General features: G+C 50.3%; 1 protein-coding gene and 1 pseudogene across 1 annotated transcript; both read right to left on the bottom strand.

The window, feature by feature from the left end:
* Positions 1-7,158: 7,158 nt before the first annotated feature.
* On the bottom strand, positions 7,159-8,492 carry LOC141371984 (tryptophan 5-hydroxylase 1 pseudogene; annotated as a pseudogene).
* Positions 8,493-14,172: 5,680 nt separating this feature from the next.
* Positions 14,173-19,883, bottom strand: LOC112813456 (voltage-dependent N-type calcium channel subunit alpha-1B-like). The gene is made up of 4 exons (XM_073890447.1): positions 19,771-19,883; positions 18,157-18,364; positions 17,679-17,923; positions 14,173-14,419 (listed from the first exon to the last, which is right to left on the bottom strand). The coding sequence occupies exons 1-4, from the start codon at positions 19,870-19,872 to the stop codon at positions 14,390-14,392; spliced, it is 585 nt and encodes a 194-aa protein (XP_073746548.1). The 5' UTR covers positions 19,873-19,883; the 3' UTR covers positions 14,173-14,389.
* Between the last annotated feature and the right edge of the window lie 1,931 nt (positions 19,884-21,814).

Here is a 21,814-nt window from a genome sequence, read left to right as displayed (position 1 = left end):
GACAGCAGTGCCTGCAGCTGAGGTCTCCACACAGACCCTCTCCTGAGGCTCAGCACAAGCTTGTCTGATGATCTTTGTCCCCCAAATACAAAGTCTGTCCCAGGACCCCCCCTCAAGCCCCAACTCCTAATCCTTTCTACTCAGCTCAAGTGACAAGAAATGGCCAATAGTTTAGGTGGTGTTGGGTGCACAAGGACATTTGTTTTTCTGGCCCATGCTGTACTGTTGCTGGCATTTTAAAGATCTCAGGGTTTTGATTTGAAAATGGTAGGATGCCGGGGACCCCAGAGAGCTTTCTGGAAACCTGTCTCTGGGCCTTTCAGCCCTCCCATCCCACCAGTTCTGCTCAGAATCCCTCCAGGCCACAGACACACAGTCTTGGCTCCTCAGATGGCCCAGACAATGTGCCTTCAAAAATCGATCCTGGTGGGGCTGCAGGACACAATGCTGATTCCACCAAATCCCCCTCCCAGAAAGTGAGGGTACGACTGGACCAGCTGTCCAAAAACTGACAGGTCAGGGTTCCAAGAAGACACGAGAGGCACCGGAGTAACTGAGGAGCATCTGAAGGCCAGGTAGGGACAGTGAGAATCTCCAGTTTTGCCTAGGGGCAGCTCCTGTCCCCCTAAACCCTCAGTGAGATGGCTTTCCTGGCGGATTGTGGGGGACCATGCCTGGAAGACCCACGGCTCCACTGTTAGAGGTCACCGACTTGATCAGTGCATGGGTGGGGAAACCTGGCCACACCCCGAAGAATTTCTAGAAACAGTAGCCATCTCAGTGGTAGCTGACCTGGGAGGTCAACCTTCCAGCTGCCTGAGGTGGGATCGAGCCACAGACCAGCACACTAGCCAGAAATGGAAGAAGGAGAACAAGGTCTTCATTTCATAGTTTCTAAGTCACCGGTTTGTTCCTACGGTCAGTATACTTTGCATCCTGGGAAATCTCTGCCTGTTTAAGGTCATGAAAATATTCTCCTCATGTTCTCTGCTGGAGAAGTTCTTGAAAAATCTCCGTTTATAGGTAAAAATCATCCGAAAGTGACTTTGGTTGGCACAGCCATGCTGGGAAAAGGATAGATTTTCCCCAAAATACTAAACATAGAACTCCTGTATGATCCCACTATCAGTTAGACCTTTTCAGGAAATGAAGTCAGTTTCTCGAAGTAAGATCTGCACGCTCCCACCCATTCTCCCTGAGGACGGGCGGCCACCATTAGCAACCCTCCCCTTGAGGCAGGTGCCTCCCTGGACAAGGGGCTACCCCAGGGCTGGGAGGTCCCCACAGCAGCACACCTAATATCCTGGATACTAGGAGACAGAGTACAGCACCAGGCCAGTGAGGGTCAGGACACACTAACCCAAATATGGCACCTTGACAAATTAAATATAGAAGCTAAAAGAACTTCTGCATACAGCAGAATCAAGAAGGTCTCTCTGACCCCCAGCCATCAGCCCTTCTTCCCTTAAGCAGGTCAGAATACTCCCATGTGGAACTTTATCTCCCCGGACCACAGGGATGACGTGCTTATCACCAGAGTCAAGGAATTTAGGACCACGGGGTCTATATGAACACACCTGGTTAAACGAACCCTTATCTTCCTAGTTAACTTCTTTACCGTTTACAAGCCCTAGTCCAAACCCCTGTGTCTGTCAATTCTTCACACACTTACTGCTTCTTTGTCTAAAAGGTAGAAGAGCTGTCTGCTCCAGTCACCTCTGCTGGTCGTCATAGTCTTGTGAGGCTCCCACCAAAACAATCAATACATTTTGCTTGCTTTTCTCCTGTTCATCTGTCTTTGTCAATTTCCAGACTCAGCCAGGGACCACAAAATAGCCAAAACAATCTTGAAAAAGAAAATCAAAGGTGAAAGGTCATTCTTCCAAAGTTCAAATATTAATACAAAGCAACAGTAAATAAAACATTTTGATACTGTCATAAAGGTATGCATTCACCCTGAAACAAATAATACATTATACGTTAATTGAATTTAAATTTAAAACATTTTTAAAAATAAAGAAATAAAATAATTAAAAAATATGCATACAGATCAGTGGGATTTAACTGAGAGCCCAGAAATAAACCCCTTCATCTATGGTCCACTGAATTTTCACAAGGGTGGACAACATTACACTGGGGGAGAGAAGGGTCTTTTCAACAAAGGGTGCTAGGCAACTGGCTATCCATGTACAGAGGAATGAAAGTGGACCCTTACCTCACACCACAAATAAACATTAACTCAAAATAAATTAAAGACTTAAATGTAAGAGGTAACACTATAAACTCTAGAAGAAATAAATGGGGATAAATCTTCATAACCTTGGATCTAGCAATGCTTTAGATCTGACACCAAAGCGTAAGAAAGGAAAGAAAAAAATAGATAAAATAATATCCTCAAAATTAAAAATCTGTTCTGGGTGCCTGGGTGGCTGAGTGGTTAAGCGTCCGACTCTTAATTTTGGCTCAGATCATGATCTCAGGGTCATGAGATCGAGCCCACATCAGGCTCCTCACTGAGTGTGGGGCCTGCTTAAGATTCTCTCTCCTTCTCCCCCTGCCCGACCACTCGCACACTCACTCACTCTTAAAAAAGATATGTAAAAAAATAAAAATCTTTGTACATCATAAGATACTATCTGGAAAGTGAACAGATAGCCCCCAGAATGGAAGAAAATATTTGTACATTATGTATCTAATAAGAGTCTGTTGCCCAGAATATGTAAAGAGCGTTTACAACTCCTCAGCAAAAAGATAACCCATTTTTGAAAATAGACAAAAGACTTGGATAGACCTTTCTCCAACGAAATCATACAAATGGTGAAAAGCACATGAATAGTTGTTAAACATCCTTAGTCTTTATGGAAATGAAGATTTAAACCAGTTAGATGTCCTTTTAACACAACGGAATCACTATAATCAAGAAAAGTAAAATAACAAATTTTGGAAAGGATGTTGAGAAACGGAAACCCTTACACCTTGCTTGTGAAAAATGGTGCAGGCTATGTATAAAATATTTTGGCATTTACGCAAATAGATCAAAGGAGAATGACCATATGGTTCAACAATTATACTCCTAGATACATACCCCAAAATTGAAAGGAGAAGTACCCTTATTCAGAGCAGCATTTTTCACCACAGCCAAAAGGGGGAAGCAACCCAAGTGTCCACTGACAGACGAATGGATAAACAAAACGTGGTGTACACACCACGGAACATGATTCAGCCTTAAAAACGAAGGGGGCTCTGACACAGGCGACAACACGGCATGAAGCTGGAAGTCATCACGCTGAGTGACATCAGCCAGTCACAGAAGGACAGACACCCTGTGGTCCCACTTACATGAAGTGTCCTGAGACACACAGTAGAATGTGGCTGCAGGGGCCGAGGGGAAGGGGGATGGGGAGCTGGTGTCTCCCGCATACAGAGCCGCCCTCGGGGAGAAGGAAGAAGTTCTGGAGAATGACGTGTCACCGCGGGAACTCAGCTAAGGCCGAGAACTGTGCAGCTGACACGTTTTGAGGGGTCACTGTGACTATGTTTAGTCACAGTGAAAACCGGAATGAGGGACCGATGCATGTCACAACGTGGACGGACACTGAAAACAGCCCCCGTTACAAGCCACGACCGTCCACCCAGACTGGAACCATCGTGCTCTTTACATCCACCAAGGTCACCCAAATAAGGCAGCGTGTCGGGAGCAGTTCCAGAAAGAACTGGATCCGAATGGAAAGGACGCTTCAGACCGGGGGGCAGGTGGCGACAGGGGAAGTGGGCCCGTGGCCTGGGTTATAACGTGGGCACCGGGATTACGTCCTCACTTCGGGTTCTGTGGTGGGTCCGCGGGACAGTGTCGCCGTCGGGGGTAACACGCCCTGAAGCACCCCGCGTGCGGCGAGGAGACGCCGGTTGGGGTCTGAGTGTGGAGAGGGAGGGTCTGCGCTGCGGTGACGGGTTTCCCGCAGAGTCGGTTCCTCTTCAAACCACCAGGTCAGCGCAGCCCGGAGAAGCCCAGACGCCGACCTTCCTGACGCAGGCGGAGCCCCACCCCGACCCCGACGGTGCGGCCGCGGGGAGGACAAGCAGGGCCGAGGCCCGGGGAGCACGAGCGCCGCGGCGGGGGTCCGCTGCCTGACCGCAGCCTGGCTGAGGAGCCCCGGCAACCAAATCCGAGGGGCGCGTAAACACAGACCCCGGGACCACCGAGCGGATCCGAGCCCAGGAAGGGGAGACCGACAGCCCCGCGCACAGCACCACGGGGACCCCGCGTCACCGCGCACAAAGCCCCGGCGTCTACACAGCGCGCCCTTCCTCCGGGGGGTCCTGCGAGCTCGCACCCCCTCCGCAGTCCCCGCTCAGGCGGCTTCTCCTCACCTCCTCCTCCCTCTGCGAGTCCTGAGGAGGCCCGGCCCCTGTCAGTGTAGACGCGGCCCCACGTCCTCCCGAAGTCTCCACAGCGGGTCCTGAGGAGGCCTAGTTCCTGTCAGCGTGGACGCGGACCCACGTCCTCCCGAAGTCCCCACAGCGGGTCCAGAGGAGACACGGAGCCCGTCAGCGTGGACGCGGCCCCACGTCCTCCGGAAGTCTCCACAGCGGATCCTGAGGAGGCCCGGCTCCCGTCAGCGTGGACGCGGCCCCACGTCCTCCAGAAGTCTCCACAGCGGGTCCTGAGGGGGCCGGCTCCTGACCGTGGCTGAGGCCCCAAGTCCTCCCGAAGCCTGGGCGTCAGCACAGTGGGTCGGTCCTGAGGCCTTGGAACACCTGTCCTCGCCCCGGAGGAGGAGGGCTGAGCGCGCATGCCCCGCACCGGTCGCGGGGCGGGACTCGGGCGCCCCCTGCGGGAGGTGGGGGCAGTGCAGGATGCGGTGCCCTCAGTTCCGTGGAGGCACCTGTCCCTTCTGGGGTCCAGCTGAATCCATTACATTTGGGAAATTCGAACTGAAATGGAGTCCAATTATCCCCTGACTTCTCCAGAAGTAGAAACTATTAATTAGAAACCGTATGTAATTAAGTGAAATGCAGACACAGGCTCTACAACTTATACCAAAATTCATCCAAAATTGTAGATAAATAAAAAATGTAAAACTATCAAAATAAAGGGGCGCCTGGGTGGCTCAGTCGGTTAAGTGGCTGCCTGCGGCTCAGTTCGTGATGCCAGGGTCCTGGGATCGAGCCCCGCGTCAGGCTCCTTGCTCAGCAGGGAGCCTGCTTCTCCCCTGCCTGCAATTCCCCCTGTTTCTGCTTGCTCTCTCTCTTTCTCTCTCTCTCTGTCAAATAAATAAATAAAATCTTTTAAAAAACAAAAAGTAAAAAAAGAAAATCCACATGGTCTTGGGTTCAGTGATGAGCTTTAACACACAACACCAAAAGCCAATCCACAAATGAAAAAAATTGATAACATGAACTTCCTTAAATTAAAACTTTTGTGGGGCGCCTGGGTGGCTCAGTCGTTAAGCGTCTGCCTTCAGCTCAGGTCATGATTTCAGGATCCTGGGATCGAGCCCTACATCGGGCTCCCTGCTCAGCGGGGAGCCTGCCTCTCCCTCTCCCACTCCCCCTGCTTGTGTTCCCTCTCTCGCTGTGTCTCTCTCTGTCAAATAAATAAATAAAATCTTAAAAAAAAAAAAACTTTTGCTCTGTGAAAGACCTTGCTCAGAAAACTAAAACACAAGCCACAAACTGGGAGGAAATATCTGCAAAGCACAAATCTGGTAAAAGATTTGTATTCAAAAAATACAAAAGACTATCAGAACTCAACGATAAGGAAACAAACATCCTAATTGATAATGGGTAAGGATCTGAACAGATGCCTGGACAAAGAAGATGTACAGATACAAAATAAGCATACAAAAATATGTTTGACATCATCATTAGGAAAGTACAAATTTAAACAACAGTGAGACAGCACTGCACAGCTATCACAAATACTAAACTCCAAAAACAAGAATACCAATTGCTGGAAGGTGAGGAATGGCAGCAACTGTCCCTTCAGAAGACCTTTTGGCCATTTTTTCCAAACCTAAGTAAGTCTCATGTTAAGATCCAACAATTGCACTTCTAGTATTTAGCAAATGCTTTGAAAAACTATTTCCGAACAAAAACTCACATGCAGTTATGCACAGTAGCTCTATTCATAATGGTTACAAACTTAAAGAAACCAGGATGTCCTTCCATAAATGAATCCATAAGCAAACTAAGTGCATCCATGCGAAGGAAGCAGAATATGCCATGCAAAATATACCTCTTTGGCACAAGGGATATTTGGGCTGATTAATTTTAAGAAACGGCAGACATGGGAGAATCTCTGAAAACTGGGTAAAAGTTGCCATTTGGTGAGTGAAATGTACACTTATAAAGGAATGCCCCATTTGTAAGCCTGTCTCGCTCTGTATCAGGAACAGAATTACTAAATCTCAAGAAACTCTTACCAAAAGAGAAGGCACAGACTTAAATCTGTGTAACAACCATACCCTCGTTTACTGTGCTCACCTGAGAACATCCCTTAACTGGCCTTCCCACCACCCAAAATCTTTTGGTCTTTAGCTGAAGATAGCATTTAGGGTGAGGGCTGGGCCACTTCAAAGAATTACTCCATTTTTCTGGGTATCTCCCATGAATACAGGACATATGCATGATATTAAACTTTGACTTGTTTTTCTCCTGTTAATCTATTCAGCAATAAAAAGAAATGAACCATCACCCCATGCAATCACATGGATGAACATTACATGTATTTTTCTAAGTGAAAGAATCCAGTCTGAAAAGGATGCACACTGAGTGACCCGATTTGTAGGAGATTCTGGAAAAGGCAAAACTAGAGATGATATAAGGATCTGCGAGTGAATTCCATGACATTTTCATGATTTATAACTACCACTATGCATTTGTCAAAACCCAAACCTTTTGGGGCACCTGGCTGGCTCAGTCGGTGGAGCATGCAACCCATTTTTTTGTGTGTGATATATGAATCATATTTCACTAAAGCCGTTACCAAAAAAATAATAGGTAGTGGTATACAGTATTCAGGCACAAATTTCCAAAGGACTAATTAAGGAATAGGAGTAGAGAATATTGTTTGGAGGCTGTCCCTCCTCAACCACGTCTTCAAGAAAAGCAGGAGCTGACCCACAGGCCTCTTAATTGACACTCACACTCTCAGCATCAGATGCTTGGCTGTCTGCTGACCTTCGCAAGGGCATCACTGATGACATTGAGATCATGCTGCAGCTCATTCATGGCGCTGGTTATGCTCTTGGTGTCTTTCAAGATCTGAATACTCCGTGTGTATGGACTATACTTCACTCCAAATGGACGCTTAATTGTTTTGGTAAATTCTCTCATCTTCTCCTTTGCATCTTCAAAGCTTTCAGATACAAAGTAGACATCCTGAAAAGTTGTGATGAGACACTCCTGTTTGCAGGTAATCTTGGGATCAAAGGGCTTTACTTTGGCATGTCTAGAAGGTGAATGCTTAAGTTCACTGATAGAAGAAAGTAATCCAGCACCAAAGACTCGCAACTGCCCATCTTGTTTACAGAGACCAAACTCCACAGTGAAAAAGTAGCACGTTGCCAGTTTTTGAACAGCCTCCTCTGAAGCTCCAAGGGAAGCCAGGCCAATTTCTTGGGAGAATTGTGCAAAACCAGGTTCAGCCAAAAGGGGGACATGACCTAAGTGTTCATGGCAAGTATCTGGCTCTGGGGTATAGAATGGGTCTGAACTGTGTCTCACTTACTTTGTGCAGTGAAAAACCCGGAAGGCTAAACCTGATAAGAAATCTCTTGGTGATAAGTAACCAGCCACGGGACGGATGGAAAAACCCGTGTGCTCTTTTAAAAAGTTTGAGACATCTTCCAATTGTGGGATATTATCTTCCCGGTATCCACAATATTTAGAAAGCAAAGGTAAGTTTTTGAGATACTCTCTGCAGGCATGGGTTGGGTAAAGTTTGTTGAGCTCTTGGAACACAGTTCCCCAGGTCTTAATCTCCTCTTCAGTGAATTTAACCTTGGGAATGGGGTCTCCATGTTTATGGTTCATAGCCAAGTCTGCAAAATACTTCCGTCTTTTATGGTAGACATTGTCTTTGAAGCCAGGATGATCTGCATCCTGTTCAGAACCATACATCAGAACTCTGTTGGCACAATGGTCCAGGTCAGGAATCTTCTTTGGAAACCAAGGAACAGTTTCCATACCATCTTCCTTCACAGTAAAATTGTCTAGTGGATTCACAGAGAGAACGTTAGTATGGGACTTCAACAGATGAAAAATGTCATTCAATTGTTTTCTGTTGATATCACAGTCAAAAAAATTTCAAATTCTGAGTTTCTTCTCTTTGATTTCCGGGACTCAATATGTAACAGGTTCACATGCTTCTCCTGGAAGATTTTCAGTGCTTTTATAAATCCACCAACTTCATTCTTCAAGGAAAAAATGAAAGTTGCTCTTCCTCTTTGTAAGGAATGGTCTTTATTTTCCTTATTGTCTTCAATCATAGTCAGTTGGTGTAGTTCTCTGTGCAGCTGTGGACGGTTAGCTGGGACTGGAGAGTGCAACTCTTGATCTTGGGGTTGTGAATGTGGGCCCCATGTTGGGTGTGGAGAGAACTTAAAATAAAATCTTTAAAAAATACAAATATTTCTACATCACAAAGAGTAAATAATAATCTACTGAAAGTAAGTTCTTTAGGATGTGGGAGTGTCACGGGATGGTGTGCGGGCCAAGGGCAGGCTGCCCCAAATCTGCCACTTTGACATACAGATCATTTTAAATAAAAGTTACTTAAGAGACAGCCTATGCAATGAGGACACTTAGACCCTCCTCTGTCCCCCTGGAAAGGGAATCAATCTCCCATGTGAAGATATCCCTGTACCAGGAGGTAAAGAGATTTCAACATCAACAGAGATGGGAGATTTGGAGCCCATAAGGCTGTATAAACAACCCTTGTTACTTTTTACTAATTTACGAACCCAGCCCAAATTTTGTTTAGAATTCCTTACTAATCGAAGCTCCCAAGGTTAAGTTTTCTTTGTCCTGTGATTTCATCACAGGTGTAGTTTCTCTTTGTCCAAAAAGTATAAAACGTGGCTTCCTTGGTCATTTCTTTAGACCTCAGGTTCATTATTGGGTCTCCATGTGCACATCACTGCACTTCAGGTTTTTTTCTCCTATTTATCTGTCTCATGTCAATTTCTTTCTTCATCCCGCGGTTAGAACCGTGGACCAAGCACAATTTCTTCCACCCCTTCAATGGAATACAGAACGCGACACATAATCTAACTGTATTGGAAACATATGGGGGAGAAAACCCCTCACTGTAGGTTGTATGACAAAAGGTGCTGACCTAAGTAAATTTGGAAATGAATGGAATCTGTAGATTAAAGAATAAATGTACTGTACGTATACAGTGGACTCTATTTGATAAAGTTCTCTGCCATCAGAGTGGTAGCTAACAGTTCTGAAAACACCACATCTGTAATCTGGAATGGAGCAATGAATTAAATAAAGGGCCGGTGGTGAGTACCAGGTTTGTCACTGTTAGAGTAGGAAGTTACAGATTAGCAAAGGGAGAAGATCACAATCTCCATGTGGTGGCGGACCATGTTGGAGACATCAGTATAAACTCATCCTTAGCTTAATATGGACACAGACGGGTCCACATAGAAATCTTTATCATTAGGTATATCGACATAGGTGGGAATACAGACATATATTGCCTTGCATTGTCCACTGAGCATGGACATTTAGCTCCCACGTGTAAGACTTTAATACCATTCTTTACTAACCAGAGCTCCTTAAAGAACTTGCTGACGCTAGATCTTGGACAGTAATTATAGGAGCCAGGATAATCTTGACGTATCAGAAAGTAAGGTAGTACCAAGAAAAGAGCCACAGAGATGGAATGATGTCAATGGAAAGCAGGAGCCAATGGAAAGTGCTCTCCATCACCAAAGGAGGAATTAGCCAGCGACCAAACACTGAGGTGCTGGAACAAAATCTACACTGGTACCCACGCTGGTAAAAATAAATGATTCTTTTTAAGATTTTATTTATTTATTTGAGAGGGAGAGAGAGTGCATAAGCAGAAGGGAGAGGCAGAAGAAGAGGGAGAAGCAGATCCGCAATTGAGCAGGGAGCCCGACGTGGGGCTCGATCCCAGGACTCTGAGAGCATGACCTGAGCTGAAGTTAGACACTTAACCGACTGAGCCACCCAGGTGCCCCCAAATAAACGATTTTTTAAAAACAAACCACAGGGCCAAAATGGAGTCACTTATGTCAAGAAACCCAAGCCAGCAAACCAAGAATTACTACCTGACCTAACTGCAGTTCCACACACCCCCACCTCCACATAAACTTTAACCGGTCAACCTGGAAAATGAACTGAATGGCCCCTTCTGTTCCCCTTAGGAGGGGGACATTGCCTAAAATAGTGCATCCTTTTCTAGTAATTTCTTTTTTTCAATGCCCTCTCTGCCTTTAAAATCCTTTCCCTCCCTGCAGCTCAAAGGAGCCCGTTTCTTTTTGCTAAACGGGATGCTGCCTATTTCATGAATTGCTCAATGAAGCCAATGGGATTGGGATATTTTAAATTACTTTGTTGCCTTTTTATTAACAAATTACATAGCTTTTTATAAGCAGGATTGAATAGACCTCTCCTATAAGAATTCCAAATAATAGATGTAGATACTCAACCATTCATCAAGTAAATGGAGCTAACTCTCCTCTCCTAAAGTGGGGGCTCAGGGCAGTTGTCTTCCTGCACATGGAAAAAGGGAACTTCCTGGTGGGGAAGCCTGACCAATGCTGCCTCAGCCTGGTGACCAACGTTAACATGGACAGTGACAAGTGTTCCCTTGGTGTAAAGTAATGACAAAGCACTTTACCTCCCTGATCTGCTTCCTCAAAACACATAACCCCAGTCTAATCAAGAGGAAAACAAGTAAATCCCAATGGGGGACCTTCTTCAAAATGCCTGACCGGTCCTCCTCAACACTGCCAAGGTCACTGAAACAAAGCAAGTCTGAGAAACTGTCACAGCCAAGGACAGCCTAAAGACACATGATGAGCACATGTCACGTGGTGCCCTGCATGGGATCCTGGAGTGAGAAAAGTTAGAACAGAGGGAACCTGAATAAAATATGGACTCCCGCTAAAAATAACATATCAATATTTGTTCACTAATTGTGACAATTTTGTAGAAAACTAGAAAAAGAGGAGAAATCAGGGGCACCTGGGAGGCTCAGTCAGTTAAGCATCTGCCTTTGGCTCAGGTCATGATCCCGGAGTCCTGGGATCGAGCCCCACGTCAGGCTCCCTGCTCCGCGGGAGCCTGCTTCTCCCTCTCCCTCCTGCTCACCCTGCTTTTGCTCTCCCTCTCGCTTTCTTGCTCTGTCAAATAAATAAATAAGATTAAAAAAAAAACAGACATTAAAGGTCAAATAAGGGAAACCTATTGCATCAGACTGGAAGACTAGAGGAAATGGGTGATTTCCTAATAAAAATGCACAATAATAAAATGGACACTAAAATAAGGAAAAAACAGGCAAACCAATTAGCCATCCAGGGCCTCATCTTACAGCTGGTTCTCCTCTCACTGTTCTGGGGTTTTCCTCTCCTAGAACAGAAAAGGAACAGGGACAGAACTGTTCTGGAGCTGCCCTTAGATCCGACCCCACTCACTGTCTTTCTCTCCCCCAGCCATACCCTTCTCAGCGAGGACACTGGGCACGGGGAGTCTCAGGGATTGTGGATCCTGATGTGTCACCTAGTCCTTTTTGGATGGCAAGAGACTGGACACACTTACTAAAGTAAAAGAAGTTAATATTTTTTAATGGTAGAAATACCTTAATACTTGTAAGAGACAAGAGTGGGTTTGGACCTGGTAGGCCCAAAGGCTCACACTCTCACAATGTGACCTAGACCCTCTCCAACCCTCCATGCTGCTAAGTGATCTGGGTGGCCCCATTCATAGGCACACTCTCTCTCATTCTATCTGGGGCTTCCCACAACTCCAGGGTGACACCCACTCACCATCCATTCTACTGGGAAGTGTTTCTCTTTCCCTTGGGTTCCGTGAAGTAATGGCTTTAAGTGTCTTTGGCCCAGCTTGGGTCACACTCTGATCCTTGAAGCCATCAGAGCACCCAGAAAACAGAGCAAGGGGCTGGGTAAACTTGGATCATACACCCATCTCTGAAGTGGGTGGAAAGTGGGGCCTGCCCTCTGGAACTGTCTGGATGGTAGGCAGGTGACATGGGGTTCCCAAAGGCAAGCTGAGGTGCTGGAATTGGACGTGAGAAGAGATGCCAGGCTGGGAAAGCAGCAGATTCCGCATCACTGGTGACTGACTGCACGGCTTTGGATCTGAAGCCCAAGGAAGGAAGGGGTCACTTAGTTAGGGTCACGGACTGAAGCCACCCATCCAGTGCTCTTGCTGTTTTCCCATGACGGCAAGGCGCTCTCCCACTTGCTGAAGAAGCAACTTTGCTGTTGGCAGGAAACTCAAGGCTCCTGCCTTGGATATTGTATCCTCGCATCTCAGAGACTGGAAGGCACACAGACCTCACTCTTCTCCCTGGGAGGAAGGAGCCCCGGACTCACACCTGACCCCCACATTAATCGCTCCTCCCCAAAGAACAAACTGGCCATTCTCCAGTCTCTTCTCTCTCCTTTATGAAGAACAGAGGGCAAATGTGAGTATGATAAGGAAAGTATCGCTCATTGAAATAGTGGGAGGCTCAAGGATTATTCCACACCACAAATCCACACATGGCAGACTTTCTGGGGCCCACAGTGCCTGAATCATGCATGTGACTCTCTGAAACCAGGCAGCCTCACTGAGAAACTGCCTGCTGGGAGACACAGTTACTCCCATAACCTTAATTCTTAGCAAATACGTATGTCAAAGGTTTACATCACAATTGGGAGGCCAAAGGACTGCAGGGTCAGTCTGCTGTATGGCTGTATGGCTGTTGTGGTCAGGGCCACATCCAACATTTGGAGGGTTAAGGGACTGTGAAGGAGGAAGCACTTGTCTCAACCACACAGATGTTGGGAATGGAAACATCCTGTGGGGCTGTCTACACTGCCCATGGGCCTGTTACACTGCCAGGAGCACACAGTCAGCTCAGTAATGGCTGTGGGGGTTGTCAGGACCCTTTCTGGCCTGAGCTGGAGGGCCAAAGATGCCTCCCTGGATGGTCAGAGGACAAGGGCTGTCCTGTCTACTGCCTGTTTCCTGCCGATCACTCAGATGGAATGAAGGATCTAGCCAGCGCCGCGGGGGGAGGGGGTCCCAACAGCCCGCAAGAAGGCTGTACATGGGGGCGGGGAGGCCACAGCAGTCAGTCCTATATGAATCCATTCGTGTCTACAGAGTGCCTTCGTGGGGTGGGGCCGTGCTGGAAGTTGCGGCTGCCCAGGCAGAGTGGGGCCAGCAGCACCCTTCCCAGGTGGGAGGGCGGAAGAACCCTGTATAACCTCTGAGGCCCCCTATAACCCTTGACTGGGGAGGAGTTGGATCTCAAACCGTCAGGAATCAGGTGGACATTTCACTTTTCTTCTCTCTGAGCCCAGGAGTCAAGGGCAGAAAACCAATGCTTCAGCTCACCTCTGACTCGTGTGTGACCCTGGGTGAGTCCTCTCTACCCTGGAGGCCCAGGGAGATGGAGGAGGGGGAAGAAAGCCAATTATGCTTAAACCTAACCCCGATCCAGACCCTGGCCCTGACCCCAGCCCATGACCCTCACCCCAACCCACCCAGATTCTCAGGCGGATCCACACTTGCATCATGAACAGGCCCAAATCAGTTTTAGGGGGTTATTTTCTCCAGGGCTGCTCAGCTCTGCACTCCTGCCCACATGCACATGGAGGTGGCCCTGCCTCCTGAGGACGCACAGGTTGCTGACTCCCACACCTCTTGCATATATCACCCAGCAGCATGGTGGGGTTTGTTTTGATTTTTTGCTAAGTTTTATTTCAAGCCAAGGAAATTGATTCATACCAAATGTCACTGTAGAAACAATAGCAAAATCCAAAGTCTGGGTGATCAATATTACTCAGGCAGCAAACTCATCAATCACAGGATTGTTTTAAAGCAGGTCCCAGTTGTGTTGCATGGTTGGGACTACTTTTTGTTTTGTTTTGTTTTTAACAGTGTTCTTAAATATAAAGTTTTGCAACAAACCTTTGATTTATATCAAATATAATTAAAAATTAACAAATGAGTACATTGTATCAAAAGGTACGAAGATATACATTTCATGCACATACTCGTATATATGTATATATGTATATATTTTACATGCACACATAACTTATTCAAACTACAGCCACTGCTTGACTGTCCAGATCCAGACAACTGGTTAATGCATTTCAAATTTGGCAACTCACTATGAGATCTCAGTGGAAACATATGATAGCTGAGAAGAGACGATCCAGAAAAAAACCCAAAGTCAGGAAAACATGACACAGTATCTCTTCCCCCACTCCCTGTAGTTTTCACCAATTCCAGTGTCTAGAAGAATCCAGACAGACTGGTGAGGCTGTGTGGGGCTAGAACAGCGATTCTCTACCCACATGGCCTGGGAAGCAGCTGTGGTTCTGCACAGAATGGATACATTCACAATAACATGGGCCAGAGATGAAACATCAGTATCAAAATACACATCCTTCTGCTTTGCAACAGGAACAGAGCTATCTCATGCAGAGTCTGAGATACCATTCAAGTTATTATTTCCTATTGCAGTAAAATACTCTGTAATCTTAAAGTTTCAGAGTGCTGTGCCTTCCAGTAAGGAGATTCTATAAAATGGTTTGGTCACAATCATGCTGAAACCCTAGAACAGGTGGTGGTCTTACGTGATTTATTTCCATTGAATGTGTGTCTTTTGTTGCATAGCCCTATGGGTTAACGACATCCACTCACTGGGACACACCTCCACATAGAGAAAAGCACACAGACGTCACAGGCCAAGTTTCTTTAAGGTGAGTCATGGGGCAACCGGCAATGGGAACACTCAAATGATCCAGCGAAGAGATATCTGACATTTCCAAACACGGAGGATGCACCAAAATCTAATCGTCTAAATATTCCTTTTTTCATGAAACAAAGGGTCTCCCGGCATTTTATGCACAGCCTCCTACCTACGGTGTTTCCCTTTTGACAGTGGCCATGAGGTTGGATTTCCGTTTCGCTTCCTGCTTTCCCATGTCTTGTGCCACCGTGCTGGGCTTCAGATGGCTCCTACCTGAGCCTCAGTCACCAAGCTTCTCCTTGCCCCATTGCTTCCTCCGAGTTTTGGCCTCATTTCAGTCGGGGTTTCCCCAGTGCCCGCACCTGCACAGACACAGGCCCTCCCTCCTGCCCGCCGGGTCCAACTCCACTCCCCCACCTCTCCCTCTTCCCACGACCTTTCCCTCTCTCTGGCCTTATCTGAAAAGAAACTTTCATGACAACAGATACCACGCCCTTTTTGGCAGGCATCCCGTCCCTGAGATTCAGATGTAGTACAGACTGAAAACACCCCATACAAGGACACGCTCTACACTGCTCTGTGGCTTCCCAGGAAACCCTTCCACTCGTGGGAGGAAAACAGGGAAATGGTCGCTTCGTTTCCAACTACAACCGTCCCACTGGATGTTATATGAGTGTTCTCCATGGACACCAGCTTTCTACTTGGTTGATATTTGGAACTGGAAACAGTTCCAAGGATTCACCCACGCTTCACACAGGCTTCACGTCATCGCCCCCAGGAGCCTGGCACAAGAGGGCTCGGAAGTCAGGCACTTGGTTGAGAGCAGCAGAAGCCAGGGGAGCTGGGGGGCCACCCAGGCTGGACACAACAGCATCTCCTCGCACAAGCCACACACACACACACACACACCACACACACACACACACACACACACACACACACACACACACACCAATGAGCTGAGAGCTTCCTACACGTTGGAATTTTTTTTAAGTTCTGTTACTATTTTCTTCCCCCATTTTTCTGTTTTTCTCTTCTTTCTAGATCAAGTATATGGAATTGACAAAAGAGGGAAGGGTGTTTCGATTAAAAACGAAAACGAACAGCAAGAATGTTTTCCAGATTTGTTCCCTGTCAAGGTTGACAGCATCTGGGAGAGGACAGAGAGTGTGTGAGTGTACTTCTGGTGTCCACCTGCTGTTTCAGGTACAAAGAGCCACACTGGATGTGTTTGTGTTTGTGGGCGCCGGCAAGAATGCACGGAGCCACAGGCTGGGCTCCCGAGGCTACTGCTGTTGACCATCAACTCTGTCTTATCTGGCCAGGTGTGTAAACATGCCAGGCTCCGTACCACACACGTGGATAAAGGATGGTCTCTACCAAATCCAGACCTCCTAAAAGTGGCCTGGGCACACGCCCTAGACGCTGGGAGCCATCACACAGGATTCAGACTGACAGGGTCCCACTCAACACAAGCAGCAACTTCCTGTGTAGGGTCTGTGGTACGAGACCCAGGCAGGCAGCATACAAGGGGACAGAAAGCCACGTCCTCTCCGAAAGGGCTTTAGGAATTGGTCCAGCACGAAAGAGGAGGTGGGGGCGGGGGGTGGGGGGGAGCCGCAGGGCCTCCCCCCAGCTGGCCCCAAAGGCGGGGCCCCTCCTCCCAGGGGCTGCTACCCCTGCCTCGGTGCCTCTGCGCGTCCCTGGGACCCCAGCATGGATGATAAAACTCATCGGCTGGAACGCGCCCACTGAGCAGGCGTGGTGGAGGTTCGGCTAGCACCAGTGGTCTTGGTCGGGATGGTGGTAGCTTTGCCGAACCTCGCCGCCGGAGCTGAGCCCCAGAGTGCAGTGGTAGCCATTGGGCACACAGCAGAGGTGGTGCGACTGGGAAGTCAGAGTTCACAGGAAGTCCGGGAGGAGCGGCTTGAGTTGGTGACCGCAGCCTCCTCGAAGGTAAGCATGTCCTCGGGCTGGGTGCGGGCAGTGTCCTCACAGTCCAGACGCTGTCCCAAGTAAGGGTCAGAGCTGAACCTAGAGCCGGCAGCCAGGGGCTGGCTGAGGGGGTCTCTCTGGAGCAGAGCGTTGTGTTCGGAAGGCCATGGTGAAGCTGGCCTGGGGAAAAGGTGGGGAGACTGGTCTGTGCCCCAGCAAAGTGGACAGACGAAGAGTTGGCCGTCTTGCAGGTGACACTGGGACGGGGGGTCAGCGAAGTCGGGGGGAGCTGCCTCCGCCCACCACGGCCAGGGGTGCTAGCACCGGATGTTGACAACAAGGGGCTCCCATTCACTGAACCACCACCCTACAAGAAAGTAGAACAGAGAAAAAAAAAAAACTAAGTCCCAGACCAGAGGCCAATGCAGGTGAGAACCATGGAGGTGGGGGGTGAGGCATGGAGAGATGCAGGCACCCTGGGAGGGGACCGGTAGGGTGTGTGGTGGAGGGGAGAAAGTCGCTGGTGCCGGTAGGCCTGGGGAGGTGGTTGGGGAACAGTGGGTAACAAAGGGACAGGCACAGCTCAGGGAGAAGGGAGACCAGAGGCCAGTCCAAGGCAGTTGGGAGGGGAGGATCGGGCTGGTGCAGGAGGAATGGAGCAAGGAGGGGGGGAGCGCAGATTCGAGCCTGGGAATCAGGACATGAAGGAGGATTCGGAGCATGGTGGGGAGGCTCGTAAGGAGGGGCAGTGAGGGGGGTCCTGTCTTACTGGTCTCGAGGGTCCTGGCTCCTGCCCAGCTGTTGGTGATGTGGGGTGGCTGCTGAGGGAGGGTTTGGGCTGCGAGGGCTCCCGGCCCCCAAAGCGGTCACAGGAGTAGAAACGCTGCTTCTCCGAGAAAGAGGAAGAGGGCTGCCTCCGCTCTTGGGACCGGCCCCGCTCCTGTCTGCGCTCTGTCCGGCAGGCTGTGGGCCCCTCTCTCGGGGGTGGGCCTGGCCCTGCAGCACTGCTGGGTGCTGGCCAGGAAGAGGGGAAGTCAGCACAGCAAGCCAGGTAGGGAGTCAGACCCCCAGCCCAAATCCGGACCCAGGGCCAGCAGGGAGGCCCAGGGGGAGAGATGAGGTGCGTGAGTGATCCTGCCTGGTCCCCAGACCTGGGACTCACAGCCCCCTATTCAGGCCGTTTGGATGGTGCAGGCACAGAAAGGAATGCTTCAGACCCTGGCCATAGGAGGGACCCCCGCACGCACCGCCATCTGTGTCTGCGGACAGGCTAGGCCCCTTCTCCAAGGACTTCTGCTTCCTGTCCCTGCAGCGATGGCAGCGGTGGTGGTAATGGGGTGCAGCCTGGCTGGCTGGGGCACGTTCCAGGGCAGTGCTGCAGAGATGAGCCACGTGGGGATGCTGGGGCGCCAGTGTGGAGATAGAGCACTTCATGGGGCTGGCGTTGGGGGCCGGCTGCGGGAGGGATGTGGGTTGGCACACAGTCTGAGAGAGGGGCCTGGGGCAGGCTCCAGGGCGGCACTGAAGGTCTGGGGTTCAGGAACCACCAGGCTCCTCCCTCTCCCCAGAAAGCTCTTCCCCACCCAGGCCCACCCTTTTTCGCAGAGCACACTGCACAAGGTGCTATCCGTCTCTGCCAGCGGGGCCCAGAGAACTGTTGGCCTCAGTGTCCCTGGGGGACAGGGAGGATGCCAGGAAGAGGGAGGCTGCGGGCCTGGCTGGGAGAACACTGAGGGGTGGCTGCGTGTGATGGCTCTGCTGGGCCAGGGCCATGGGGCTCCTGCCCTGGGCTGAAATCAGGACCTGCGGAAAGGGACCTTCCAAGGGGAGCTGACCCACATCCTCCATTCGGTGTCCTCAAGCTGGCGGCCCAGTGGGCCTGGCTCAGGAAGGGGAAGAGGGCAGGAGCCACCACCAATGGGAGGCAGAGACAAGTTACAGAATGAATTCAGTTGGAATGTGCAGAACCAGGAACCACAAAAGGAGGCAGGGACAGGGCCAGCCCCAGACAAACACTAAAGGTCCCCGGCTGGAGGACATGCTCCTCTAAAGCCCCTCACCATCCCAGGAGGTGAAAGCAGGGCCCCCTGACACAGCCTCAGGTCTGCAGGCCCCTCTCTGAGTCCTTGTGAATGGGCCCACAGCCTCCTTGCCCTGGAGCTTCCTGCTCGGTACTCAAAGCATCCCCGAAGGAGCAGGGGATGGAGGTGGTCCTGCCTCCAGAGTCCAGAGAAAGAACAGGGCAGGTCGGGTGCCTGGGTGGCTCAGTTGGTTAAGCGATTGCCTTCGGCTCAGTTCATGACCCTGGAGTTCCAGGATCGAGTCCCGCTTCGGGCTCCCTGCTCAGCAGGGAGTCTGCTTCTCCCTCTGATCCTCCCCCCTCTAATGTGCTCTCTGTCTCTCATTCTCTCTCTCAAATAAAATAAATAAAATCTTTAAAAAAAAAAAAGAACAGGGCAGGTCATCCCCAGAGCATCGATGGGGAAAAGGGAAGACCAAGCTGTGAGGCACCGTGTGCATGGCGGGGGGGCCGGAGGGGGCAATGCAGGCTGGCGTGGGAGAGGGATGTCCTAGAGAGAGGGAGAGTCTGGGTCAGGGACACTGGGCTGGGAGATGGAAGTCCCAGGGCCACAGCAGGAGGCTGAGCACAGGTGGGTGGTGGGGATTCTTGGCAGGCCTCCGAGGACTCTGGCTGCACCTCTTGAGACCATCATCCTGGGAGCTCCCAACAGGGCTGACAGTGTCCAGGGTGCAGTGCAGGTAGGGAGCCTTCACGCGGGACACAAGCCCTCCCCAAACCAGGTCTCCTCATCCCTCACTCCCCCACCCTCCCATGACCCTGACCCTCCCAGACCACCCACCTGAGTCTCTGCAGCCAGGTGAGGCATGGAGGCCACTCGTCCCTGGCTCTCCAGTCCGGGTTGGGGCTCCCCATCAGGACCTCTCAGGGCCATGCTCTGCATCTGGACATCCACAGCCTGGGCATATAGCAGCCCGCAGTCACACCAGCCCCCACCCCACTCTCACCTTCTCCCCCATCCTGGGCTCCCCACCACATTCCTGTCATCTCCCATCATCCCTGTCTCACCCCAAACCTTATCTCATCCCCCATCCCCAGCCTGACTCCCCAGCCCTGGGAGCCCTCTCCAGTTTTCCTGGTTGCACCACTGTTTTCTCTGTAGAGTGGCCATGCTCCAGGGGTGTCCTTGCCTCATAGGGTACCTCCTGGGTCCTCTGAGTACACCAGGAAACAGACTCCTTGATGCCACTCTCCTGGGTTTGTCTGTAGAGAAGAGAGGATTGTGCTGTTGACTCAGAGGTCTGTGGGCCATGGAATGCCCACCAAGGACCTGGGTCCAACCTGCCAGAAACCTATACTGGCCCCTTCTACTCTGGGTTAGAAGCAGCCCAGATGCATGAGGCCCTTCACGTACAGGCTCTCAAGTGGCCAAAGAGCAAGGGATGTGAACCCAGTGCCAGGGCTAAGAGCAGATGGGCAGAGAGGGCCCCCGGACATGAGTCTGAGGGAGGTCTGGGCCCAACGCTTCCTGGTCTATGGACACCCAGCAGGTCCCTCGGCCCTAGACAGGGTCTCCCAGGAGTAGTGGGATGCCACATGTGCACAGCATGCATGACGCAGAGTGCGGACATCCTGTCTACCCTGGTGCACAGCAAGCCCTGACCCCTATGTTAGGGGCAGTGTAGTACTCAGTAAAACCTACCTGATTAACAGTCCAAGACCCACAACCAGGCTGCAGAAAAGAACGTCCAAACATGTACAGATGAGGAGGAAATCAGGAGCCCTAAACATGCATGCTGTGCCCAGTCTGGTACCAGGTCCCACACCTTAGCCCTTGCGGGATGAGGCAGAGCACAGGCCCCCCTATTTGGGCTCAGCCAATGATTTCCTTTAGCCAAGAGGGTGTTAGCAGAACTGCGACCCTGCTGGCCCTGAGGGGGGTGGCTGGGAGGAGACTGCCTGCTACCACCCCTCATCGACACACGGTGCAAGACAGGTAGGTGACTGTTAGTTCGCAATACTTGGTTCTGGGTGGTTCATTACCAAGAATTATTGTGGCAAGAGTTAGGGGTTAGGTAACAAGGATGTTACCAAATTGTAAACAAAATACAGTTGCTTCAGAAATCACTACTGGAGTGGAGATCTGAGGAAAAATGTCTTAGAGGAGTTAGGAAGACTAGACACACACAGGCCGTCAACAGAATGGGGTCGAAACAAATAATTTCTCAACGGGCAGTGAGGAAGCGGAGGCAGAGGCCCCTCACCAGAAAGGGAAATGGGCACGCACAATGGGAGGTGACAGTGGGAACCACCGACTGCCTGAATCCACTGATCTCAGTGCCATCAGAGGAACCCGTGTAACGTTTCGGGAATTAGCTTTGGAGTCCACCATGGACCGCTCCACCAGCCTGCCTGGACTAGCTTCCAGGCAGCATCCACGGGGAACCATTTGGGGGGAGGTGGGCACGGGGTGGAACAGAGAGGCCAGTCTCCCAAAGTGGTGATGGGACCTGAGGGCTTCATGTCCTGCAGCACAGCCTACAGGGAGCCCCTCTGGGAGGGGGAGAAACCAGGAGTCTTGTCTCCTCCTTGCACCTCGCACCCTGGCCAGGTACTCACACGGCCCCGCCGTTACTGAGGGACGCAGAGCTCTTCTGCCAAAGAAAAACCCGGGCTCCTCGGAGCATGGCCGGCTGTGTCTGCTCCAGCGTGTCCTTCAGAGGGTGGAACAGGGACAAAGGGCCTATCTGTAGAAGGGACGTAGGGAAGAGGAAGAGCTGTAAGGGCAGACACAGGTGCGCCAGAAAGCTGGCCAGACCCCACAGTATGGGTCGGTGCTCCTTCTGCCCTGCCCCAGCCCTACATAGGAGATTGGTGGGGGCTTA

Source organism: Callorhinus ursinus, unplaced genomic scaffold (genome assembly GCF_003265705.2).
Source record: "Callorhinus ursinus isolate GAN/ISIS: 27379988/994484 unplaced genomic scaffold, GSC_fseal_2.0 scaffold178, whole genome shotgun sequence".
NCBI lineage: Eukaryota > Metazoa > Chordata > Mammalia > Carnivora > Otariidae > Callorhinus > Callorhinus ursinus.
This window is presented reverse-complemented; position numbering and strand designations above follow the sequence as displayed.

What these genes read in the sequence shown, in the direction of transcription:
- LOC112813456 (XM_073890447.1), bottom strand. Translation starts at nt 19,872, where the DNA reads ATGCAGAGCATGGCCCTGAGAGGTCCTGATGGGGAGCCCCAACCCGGA. An exon ending in ACCTGGCTGCAGAGACTCAG is followed by an intron (nt 18,365 to 19,770) that starts GTGGGTGGTCTG and finishes TCCCTCCCGCAG; the next exon opens with CCGGCCCCCAACGCCAGCCC. An exon ending in AGCCAGGACCCTCGAGACCA is followed by an intron (nt 14,420 to 17,678) that starts GTAAGACAGGAC and finishes GTCTCTTCTCAG; the next exon opens with CTATCATATGTTTCCACTGA.